The sequence below is a fragment of the Octodon degus genome, unplaced genomic scaffold, assembly GCF_000260255.1.
Source record: "Octodon degus isolate 3935 unplaced genomic scaffold, OctDeg1.0 scaffold00006, whole genome shotgun sequence".
NCBI lineage: Eukaryota > Metazoa > Chordata > Mammalia > Rodentia > Octodontidae > Octodon > Octodon degus.
This window is the reverse complement of record NW_004524582.1, coordinates 21,591,022-21,602,273: the sequence shown is the minus strand read 5'-3', so window position 1 is coordinate 21,602,273 and position 11,252 is coordinate 21,591,022. Positions and strand designations below refer to the sequence as shown.

General features: G+C 46.5%; 1 protein-coding gene across 3 annotated transcripts in view; it reads right to left on the bottom strand.

The window, feature by feature from the left end:
- Tapt1 (transmembrane anterior posterior transformation 1) overlaps positions 1-11,252 on the bottom strand; it is a 70,090-nt gene that overhangs the window by 40,740 nt on the left and 18,098 nt on the right. The window contains exon 2 of one of the 3 annotated variants that reach the window (XM_023699510.1): positions 7,799-7,929. In XM_023699510.1, the coding sequence (XP_023555278.1) occupies positions 7,799-7,929 (131 nt within the window). Of the gene's footprint in view, positions 1-7,798; positions 7,932-11,252 lie in introns of those variants that run through there. The other 2 variants (XM_023699501.1, XM_023699518.1) reach the window with 2 other exon arrangements.

Sequence of the window (11,252 nt, the reverse complement as noted above, 5' to 3'; positions counted from 1 at the left end):
TAAAAAAAAAAATAATGCTGGTCTCCCTCAATTCATGATCCTCTAAAGGGTGGTAACCCAACAGCCTGAATAGCAGGTTCCCAAACAGCTGGGCAAGTTGCAATCCAGCTCCCTACATGAGTCTACTACAGGCAATGGAGGCAGTGCAAAGCGGGTTTGGGGAGTTTCGCTGAGGGTAGCGAGGAGGGAGGCTCAAGCAGGAGGAAAGCTGCGAGTTCGAGGAGTCCGAGTTACACGGTGAGTTCAAGAAGTCTTAAGTGCACAGGGGGCCCCAATGTTCCTCTGCTGCCCTAGTTTTAATTTTTACAAAGCTCTAGGTCTACTCCTATAAGGGCTTAGACTGCATCTCGCTCAGTCCTACCCTGGGGGATCAAAGGCCATCAGGATAGATGCCTTCACCAGGGAATTCATCTTCTCATTAGCTGTGCACTAAGTCCTGTGGTAGGAACCAGTGTGGGAAGTACTAACTGCTGTACTCTGAAATACTAAAGAGGTGAGCTGGTGAGTGTGTGTGTGCGTGTGTGTGTGCGTGTGTGCACATGTGCTGCAGAGGAGCGGGGACAGAGCACAAACATGAACAAGAATGGGACACAGGAGCAAGAATCAGCAGAATGTGTGTGTCCCCAGGCCCGCTGAAGACAGAAGATGGGCCTTCAATTTTGCCAGGCCCAGCAGGAGGCACAGAATCTCAAGCAAAGAAGAGCACACACAGCACAAGGTAAGGACCTGCTGTGGGCCTCGGATGTAACAATTATATAAAAGGGATAAAAATGATCCTCAGTTAATTGCTAAGGAGCTCAATTTTTTGTCTGATGCTCTAGAAGCTCTAGACAAGCCCAAGGTAGGCATCCATTAGTAGAAGATTATCAAGAAGTGACTGGACTATCAGTAAGAAAGTTTAGGGTTAGGGTGATAGCTCAGTGGTCTAAGCACCTGCCTGGCAAGCACAAGAATCCAAGTTCGATCCCCAGTACTGCATGCTGTGCAGGCCCCAGAACCCCAGGAAGGTGTGCTGTGCTGGCCCAGACACTGGGTGTGGTGGCGCACACCTGTAATCCCACTGCTGGGGAGGCCGAGACAGGAGGGTCACTGTAAGTCCAAGCTGCATAGCACGCCCCTGAACCAAATAAATAAATAATTTAAATAATTAAAAAAACAAGCTTATAATTGATTCTGAAAGTAGTTTCTGAAGATTGAAGAATAGCTCTATAACAAAGTCATTTTTATCTAAATTAAAAATATTCATATGTCTAGGAAGTCTATATTCTAGGGGAAGGCCAACCAAGGGAGCACCAGTAAACCAGGTTCTCTTTTGATTCACAAGGTTACACAAACATCTGTAACTATGGAAAACAAATAATCCTGATAAATCAAAATTTATCATAATCATAATCTCTATCTGGCACACTGTAACACAGGTGTATTTTGTAAGAGTTACATGAACCAACTGGAGGCTTTAATTTGTAGGAAGACTATGCACACAGAGCAACCTTGAGATTTTCTTGCTTCTCTTTTTTCCAGTCCACGTTGGCTATTGCTGTATCTAAGCACCTGACCTACATTAGCTTCCTCAACGCTCCAACAGCCCCACAGGCAGGAGCTATGATTTGGCATTGTCATTTTGCTTGGGAAGAAGTCAGGGCTGCAATCCTGTGAGGCAGCAGAGTGGGTGTGTCCCTGGGCCCTCTCTGCACAGGCTGGGAGTGAGGCTTTCACAGCTACTATGGTGAAGGGAAGCCCTGCAGATTAGTCCAGAACCTCTGCTAGGCTCAGCGCCCCTGTCCAGGAGGTGTGATCAGCAGTGTAAAACTGCACACTGCCACTGGTCAGAGGGAACAGTTAAGGAGGAAAATATCTGTCTGAGAGAGAGAGAGAGAGAGAGAGAGAGAGAGAGAGAGAGAGAGAGAGAGAGAGAGAGAGAGAGATGGACTTAAGACTACTCGAAAGTTAAAATGACAGAAATAGGTTAGGTTATCAGTGCAAACACAGCCCCACACCGCCACATTCACAAACTGTCTTTAAAGTTCATCAGTGACTGAGGCAGGGGCTAGAAAGTCTCTTTGCAGCTTGTCCTACACGCTGCACGCAGCTGGCTCTGCCAGGCCGTGGAGGCTGGGAGGCCTGAGCTGCTCCTCTGTCGCGATCAAGCACCTCGCTGGAGGTGGCTGCCGTGTGCCCTGTGTGGGGTGACACACCTTGGGGAGACAACACTAGCCAAGCTGCAGTGCAAGGGCGTGTCACACCATGGCTGTGTCATGATGAGAATTTAATGGATGACTCTCAAACATATTTTCATAAAATTAGCAACAAGTAGGATGCCCAAGAGGCCACTGCCATCAACACAGGCCCAAGAAAGTTCTGTATCCGTTACAATGAAACCCTAGGACTGTTTTATTGAAATAAAGGTGAAAAAACAGCTACAAGTACATGTTTCTTAACATACACCCTTTCTCTGGGAGCAAAGAGGCTTTACATGATACCTTGATTAAGTTCATTATCTTGAAAAGCATTTAGATTATTTTTCCTAGATGTTAAACCCTCTTCTACTCAGACAAGGAAGAACTAAGTTTTTCCACTAAATACTTAAAATGTCCTTCTCTGGGGTTTTTCCAGTTCCTGTGTCCTCTGTTTCTCACAGCCCACCCACAAACACTGGTGGACAGTCAGACCTGGGGGGGCGGGGAACCCTGCTCTGCCTTCTAACCTAACATCTCTCCCTTTCGATGGTAGTAACAGTCTATTCTTGGTAACAATATCCCACCTGTGCATCAATAATTTTGTCACACTTTCATCCTGAAAAATTTAAGGCTTAAAAAGTGTTTGCTAGATTCATAGAAGAAAAAAGTAGTTCCACTTAAGACGAAGCAGTTGAATTCAATGTTTAGAAAAATATACTAAATGATTACAACATAAAAGTGTAACAATAAAAGTGCAAAAAAGCACGTAATTTATAGGGGACAAAAGTAAAATATATATATTCACTTTAGTTCAACTTTTTATGACAGACCAGGTTACATGAAGAAGTAATTTTGATAGAATAGTCATGAAAATTATAATCTATATCTAATATACAATTAACACAAAGAACAAACATCTTAGGAGGTAAATAAAATAATTAAATATCTTACTCTGTAGAAAGACCACACGTATAGATAGACCTTGGGCATCCCGTGCTTATTTTGCATCCATGTTGAGTATTGGATAGCTCTTCAGAAGCACACCTCTGCAGGTTGGCTAATTCAATGCCCATTCTAAATCCTCTCCTGTTTGTTGGGAAAAACGTACCATTCACTGTCCTAGCTGCCCCGGCAGCTGGGATGGCTACGTAGCTCAACAAGGCAGAAATGGAAGTGTTGCAAGGGTGCTTCTTGGACAGCTTTAATCCCTTGTAAGGCATGCTCACTGCCCATGGTGCTTTCTTTATAGGCACAGCTCAAAAGCGGCATTGACCACTGTGTCTTCCTTGTGATTATATAACGCCAATGCCACACTTGTCATCTCTCTATTAAAAGGCAACAAACAAGGGGACCAAAAGCCAATAACCAATGACAGAAAGACAGGGAGATCCATAATAGCTTCATTAATGTGCTGAAACAACTGAGAACTCCTTCTTCTAGACTTGTTTGTTTTTGTTTACTTATTTATTTTCTGAACCTGGGTCTTGCTATGCAGCTCAGCCTCGCAGCGATCCTATTTCAGCCTCCCCAGCACTGGGATTATGGGTGAGCACCACCACGCCTGGTTAAAAAACAAAACAAAACAAAACAAAGCTAACTTCTGCCTGCGGAAGCCATCCATAGTTTTCCCTGACATACAGCTGGAAGCATTCCTAAGATGCGTGTTTTGAACATCCTCCACCCAAAGTCTCGATTCTAAGCTCTTCATCCTGAACCTTCAACATAACCTGGGTCTGCTCTGCCTTTCCAGTGTGTCCTGACAGGTTGCTGGCTGTGCTAGCAAGTTCTCACCTCTGACTTCCCAGGACACTCGCCCTCATCACTGGTCACATGCATATGTCCTCTGACACATGCCCCAAACTGGTCCTCTTTAGGAAGCCTGTCTTCTGTAAATTACTATTTTTTTCCCTTTATGTATCTGGTACAGGGTCTACAAGGTCTCACTATGTAGATCGGACTCGTAGTTATTCTCCTGTTTTCAGCCTCCCAAGCACTGGGATTACAGGCATGTGCCGTCGGGCCCAGTCTCAATCACCACGTCAGCACGCCTGGGGGGCAGGGCCAGCCAGCATGGTACAGCAGGGACTGAACCCCAGCGTCTGCGCTCTGCCTAAGCAGGCACTTTAGTCTGTGTAAATTCTTAATAAGATTTATTATACTATTTAATGACACTCATCACTTTGTTTCTTCTATTACCATTACTTAGCATTTTGTATTTCCCACTAGACTAAGCCTTGAGTTGTATGTTTACCTCTAGACTTTCATACTGGAAAAGGGTCTGGGACATAGGAAATGCATAAGCCAGCTGGACATGCGCACAAGCCTGCAGTCCCAGCAGCTGGACGACTGCTGCAGGAGGACAGCAAGGTCAGGGCTGAGTGGAGGCAGAGCCAGACTGTACTCAAAAAGAAAGTGCTTCAAGCACAGAACAAAGGAATAAGTGACCTTTCTTTCCTTACGTTAGCACATACACAAATCAGAATTCTGGGGGTTCTTGTACAGGACTCACCCTGTTCACATAGGAGACGCCTGGCGTGCGGGGAGGTGAACGAGCTGCTCGCGGCCTCACTCATCCCTGGCAAAGCCCAGAGCCTAGTTTGGCAACAGGAGCCTGCCTTTAGCTTTCGTCCTCTTACCAGTTCGCTCCCTGCCTCTCTAGTCAGAAAGTAGGGAAATCTGTTCTTCAGTCTCCTTTTGTGTATAAGGAGCCAACAGTGGGAAGAGACTTCGCAGAAACACTGAAAGTGGACGGAGAAGGGGGATCTAGGTGTAAAGGAAGATGTGCCCTTCCAAAGCCACACTGCCCCCAGCTCTGTAGCTTTACGTGAGAACGAGAAGTTCAAATGTAGAAAAGTGTTAACAAAAAGTTGTAAATATTACTTCATATAAACCATTTGTTTTTAATAAATATGAAGTATAGATTATTAAGCCAGACACATTATATAAAACTTCTAGGACTGTTTTGTTTTATATTAGTAAATAGACTGGGTAACACAGAGCTAATCTTCTGACCTTAAAGTATAACCATTAGACATACACCCTATAGTAAGTATAAGCTCTGTAGAAGCAAAGTGCTTTCAAATTTTCAAGTCTTTCTTCCTGAAAACATTAGACGAAAGCATCACAGCATTTACTCTGGAAAAGATGGCCACACTGTGTGTGTGTGTGGGAGTGATGGTTATAGCTGTCAGCAATCTAATGTAGAGTTTGCAATCAAAAATAAAATTTTGTCCAACATTTCTATTTATGAACCAAACTGTCTGCAAACAAAAATGTTTGTAAATCAAGATATCTAAAAACAAGCTATGTAAGCTAAAAAGAAACCAACAAAAACATTTAGGTTGACTAAAAAACCTAAATAGGGCTGGGAATATAGCTCAGTGGCATAAGTACCTGCCTGGCAAACACAAGGTCCCTGGTACAGGGAAAAAAAATCTAAATAGGGTCTCAATGGCTATGGTAATAGCTTTATGTGGGATCCCACTTATGTGAAATAAACATCCTAAAATACAGGAGTGAGTTTGGGTAGTTACCTGAGACATATCAAAGGTCTTGCCTAGAATTAAACTGGAACCCAACTCTGCTTTCCTCAGTATTTCACTTGGTCTTAGAAGTTACAGAAAAATTGTATAAACTGAAATACATGATGTCTTTTTGTGTATTTATACTATAAAGCTTCTTTAAGTATTGTTTTAAGAGACTGACTTGAATTTTCCCAAGTAGACCATAGCCGAAAGCCTCACAGAAAAAAAAAATGCATATAAGCAGAGTTAGTTCAGCTTTTCTGACACTACGTAATGCACCTTCAGTGAATCCAAGCTCCACAACCAACACTAACAATACAGACAGAGTCCTCTGATACTTCTCCTATTCTTCTTACAGAAAAGAAAACCCTCACAATAATTTTCTGCATAGATTACTTGACCCAGAAGGTTCCTCATGGTGGACACTCGTCTAAAAACACCTGCTTATACCTAAACCTCGTGCATAGCTGTGGGCAGTTTCTCCAGAGACAGTCTGTACTCATAGTAACAAAAATGCAAAGCAGCAAGGTTGCCTGCTATCTTAGAACTGGTCCCAACCATGTTCCGTTATACACGCAGAGCAGTTCTCTCAGTCATGTTTGCTGGTCCTGAGTGCGGAGCTCACATCTAGGCACAGAATTACAAATGGCTTTGCTCTGCTCTCCATGTGTTTCATGAGTGACAACGGTTGGGAATGGTTCAGAGCTCGCCAATAAAGCTCTGAACCTGTATCCCAGCAGGTATCATGCGTAGGATGTCACCACTGGACGGATGGCAGGAGGGTCAGACAGCTGCCACCCTACTGAGGTATCCAGTGATCATGCTCGGCTGTGGGCTCCGCTGGGTGAGGGAAGCCTCCCACTGAACGAAGGCTAAGGCGTGGGGGGGTGAGGGCACAAGGCACTGGCCTCATTAGGGACATACGCAGGCCCCAGCTGCCTGTCCCGCCCCATCTCTGCACCTCCACTTTCCCTCTCCATGCTACCACAGGGAGAAAATGGTGGGCTTTTAAAAGCAAACAAAAGTGTTTTCACATATAAGACATGGCTTCATCTTTTATTTTGGCTCAAGCCTCTCCTCTTTGTTCCCAGCCCCAGACAGTCTTAGGAAACCTCTGTCCCCATGGATGCAGCTGCTGCGGGCTGTGGAGCCAGCTCCTCTGGTCCTCATTCACCTGCCTCCCTCGGAAGCAGCAAGGCATGGGGACCAGGCAGGCTGCGAGACCCTAGGCCACCATCCCCTTGGCACATCCGCTCTCTTCAACCTATGCTGTGCCCTCACCACGGCCCCAACCGCATCAAATCCAGGACCCCCTAATGCTGCAGAGGTCGCGCTCACTGGTGACCTAGGGAAGACACAACCAGCGTCACCTGGTGGGGCCCCTGCTCCCCATCACCCACCATCCCTACTGTGACCACAGCACCCCCTGGAGTGAGCCAACAAAGGCCTGCTGACCACTGATAGACAGCAAGAGTCTAAGGAAACTGGACAAAAGTATGAAAACGTGTTTCTGTGTACTAGCTAAACCATTTCTTACTTTTGGCAAGGAATTCTGGAGCTGCTCAGGCTCACCACCGACTAAACAGAGGCCAAGACGGCAGGGGACCGAGTGGGATGCAGAGCACTCCACCGCCAGGCTTCCTCTGTGCCGCTTCTGGGACAAAGGCTCAAGAGCACCTTTCTGTCTGAAGACTGTTCATTCCCATTTTAAAATACAAACTGTGTGCTTTCTGAACCCTTGGGAAGACTGAAATCAAACATGTGTCATGCTACTTCCAGCAAGACAAATCTGAAGAAACTGTATGAGTACATAAATGGACAGGAATTCTTTGGAAAAAGTCTGGATAGGGCATAAATATAGAAAGTAGTAAAGATTTTGATAAAACTTATTAATATGCTATCGTTGGTTCTTGTACTAAAAATATACCATTTAAAAAATCTTCCTGTAAGGGAATTGCTACTCCCCTAGCACAAACAATTACTTATCACATAATTTCTAACGCTTAAGAAGTGTAACTGAAGTTGCCCACAATTTTTTGCACAATTAACACTTTGACCTAGCTGTCAAAATAAGGTGTGGAAATGAAAAAATAGTACCTTTTCCAATTCTCTCGGTATTCGCATACAAGTGTACACTCTTTCTCTTCTTTCTGTATACTTGGCCTCGTTATGCTCGAGGAAGTACCCTCTCGTTAGCTCGGCACTGAGGAACCTCAACAATGAAAGCTCTACAGAGAAAAAATGACAGAAAACAAAAGAACAACATTTAGCAAGGAACTCACAGGCTGGGGGGCCACCAGAGATACACTCATGAAGCACACACACAGCAAAGTCCTTCAGGTTTCTGTGCCTAGATGTGAGCTCCGCACTGAGGACCAGCAAACATGACCAAGAGCGCTGTGGCTCTGCGTGGTATAAACGGAACATGCCACAGGAACATGGATGGGAACGGTTCTAAGAACCGGAAGAGTCAGAGCCGCCTGTGTCCTCAAGGTGACACAGGGCCCGGCAGGTGGAGGGACGGAGCAGGAAGACAGCAGCTACCAAGGGCGCATCCCGTGGCTGTGGACAGAGCCAAGGGAGCCACGGGCCGTGGGCGCTGCCTGGGGTCGGAGCTGCGCAGACACCGGGCAACTGCTTCCTTCTTGGGGCTGCCAAGGAGCCCCAGGCAGGGAGCGTCTGCACGGCGCAGCCCAGGAAGGCTCAGCAACGGAAGGCAGTCCCAGCACCGCTCAGGCAGAACCTCGGCCACACTGGACACCCTCCCTTTCCAAGGAGCCTCTATCTGTCCCTGTGTCCTCAAGCAAATCCATCCATGGCCCTCTCACCTCAGAAGAGGAAAGTAAAGCACTCAGGTACGACTGGAGTCTCCAGGTGACAGCTGGGTGTGAATGCTGGGCCCCAGATGTCTGCAGCGTGCCAGTGTGGCTTCCCGACAGCTCATAGCCTCTGATCCCTCAGGTAGGCTTACTTATCGCACAGCTTCCCACTCTGACTCCTACGCTCTCCCAGAACTCAGGATGCCAGAAGTTCTACGTCCTGGCCGTCCTGGCCTGGTCTTGTGGTTCCAACCAAGCACAGCACTGAAGGTGCTGACAGAGGGAAAGCTGACTGCATGTATGTGCCTCATGCAAGGGGGTGCATCCTCTACGTGTGCCAGAGCCACAGAGTCCATGGGAAAAAGAAAGTGTTCACAAGCCAAAATGGCCCTTCAAGGCTCTTAGAAAGAGGCAGGCATCACCAGTGAGTCACACAGTTGCATCTGCAGCAGCTTCCTTCTTCCCTGCCCCTCTGAGCATCATTTTAGGAGCCCTGCTTGGATGCCTTTACGATTGATGGTCTATATAAGTGTATGCACCTGTTTTTTTTCCCCAGTACAGGTGACTAAACTCTAGGCCTCACACATGCTCAGCCACCAATCTATCACTGAGTTACATCCCTAGCCCTTATTATTTTTGAGACAGGGTCCTGCTAAATTGCCTAGGATGGCTCAAATTTACAATCCTGCTGCCTCGGTCTACCAAGATGCTGGATTACAGGTGTGCACCACCTATCTGGCATATGCGTGTGCTTTTTAAAATATCAGATTCATAATCTGTTTGGAGAGTCAGTGATACCTAGATCTACCCGGAGCTGACACAGGAGAGAAAAGCAGACTCTCGCATGCTCCTCCCAGGTCAGGGAAGGCAGGATTACTGATCTGCTCTGTTTTGTGTCCTTTCTCTTTCCAGCATAGTAACAACTGAAGTCACACAGGTGAAATGTACACAAGATGTGCACTCTACTGTGTATATGAGCAGGTGTTCAGATTTGGCAGACTTAGGACAGCCTAATCCACAGAGTAAAACTTCGGCTAAGACCTGTCTAGAACAAGATCTGTTACAGAGATGAATGAAAGACCTATGAACTCTAAAGAGGAGCAGCTGAGACTAGTGAAAGATAAAAACTAGCAGGCTCATACTAAAGTAGTGCAGTTTTCCAACTAGAAAGAAAACAATGTTTGGAAGAACTTATATTTACAAATGTCCATTCAGTATAAAAACTGAGAAGCAACAGGACATTCAGAGAGCAGAGAAAATTCCACATACACGAATTTTACTAACCCTGGAGAACGCTTAGACTTGAACCCAAAGTCACTTTCACCCCCATCTCCTGCTGCATCTGACCCTGCAGCTCACTGTCCTGCCCCAAGCCCTACCTCTCCTCAGAGGCACTCTTCTCTCCTCAGATGGCCAGCCAACTGTTCTGACCTAAGCCTTCTGGTGGCGCCTCCTCTACCTGACATCAGCTTAGGTGTTTGCTAGGTTAGTGTGCTATTTACTGCCGCCTGATGAAGCACGGGTTACAGCACAGCAGTGGCCACCCTCGAACGCCTGTGTCTTCTCATCACCTCCTTCCCCAAGTCATCATGTCTTCATCTCTGCTCCCTGAACCACGCCTGCAGCTTCCTCCTGGGCAGCCCCCCCTGCACATCCCACAGTGCCTCATCACCAAGCACTGAGCCAGGACCTTGCCCAGTAACTCTTGTGGAGTCAGGCCCCAGAGCCCAGCTTCAACAGCAGCATCATAAGGTTGCTATGCTAGAAGGCCACTACCAACTCTGATGATCACTTCTCTCTTCTCACCAAGCCACAGGATTCTTCTTCCCCAAGCACCTATCAACTATCCTTTCTACTCCACCTGACTTAGGGCCTGGTGCTAAAACGCTTCCTAACTACACATGCTCATTCCAACCTTCCTTCTCTCCAATACTAACTCGGGCTGGCAACCAGATGAGATGACTGTGCTCAAACCCCTGTGTCCTGAAGTGGGCCCTTACCTCCTGAAGTCCGCTCCTCAGGGCTGGTGAGGTCAGATTCCCTTCCACTTGGCCCAGGGCCATCTTTTCAGCTGTACTTCACACCTGAATCTTCAGCTCTCCCTTCTCTGGTTACCCTACTTTTCTTTTCTCCCACTATGTCAGGCAGTTCACACTGCTCCTTGGCTGGAGAACTCCCTCCCAGCTGTCCACAGAGAACGAGCTCAGACATCACATTCTCTCAGCCTCCTGCACAGACCCACCCGGGCCCCCGCAGCACCTCTGGCTGCCTATGCCTCTCCAGAGCAAGGCACATTCATTTTCCCGTTTCTTATTCACCTTTGCATTCTTAGGCTCAGCATGTAATAGGTGCTCAACAAATGCCTGGGAAAAGAATATGTGGAGCAGAAGAAGAAAACCAAAGAGTGTGGAAGAGACAGAACACAAACAGAAAGTGAAAAGCTATAGACTAGGTGGAAGGGAGGAGAATGATCAGGATATAAAGGAATATTCCATTATAGACACCTCAGAACAAAAGCAGGTGGCGAGCAGAACTTATATTCAGGAACTGAGGAAATGACACAAACGAAACTGGGTCCCATTTTTAGGGTGGATGATTTGTTCTTTCTTTCTTTTGATTTGTTCTAATATTAAAATATTTGGGGGGCTGGTGAGATGGCTCAGTGGTCTAAAGCACCTACTTGGAACAAGCTTGGCAAAGCACAGGGACCACGGTTCAATCCCCCAGCACCA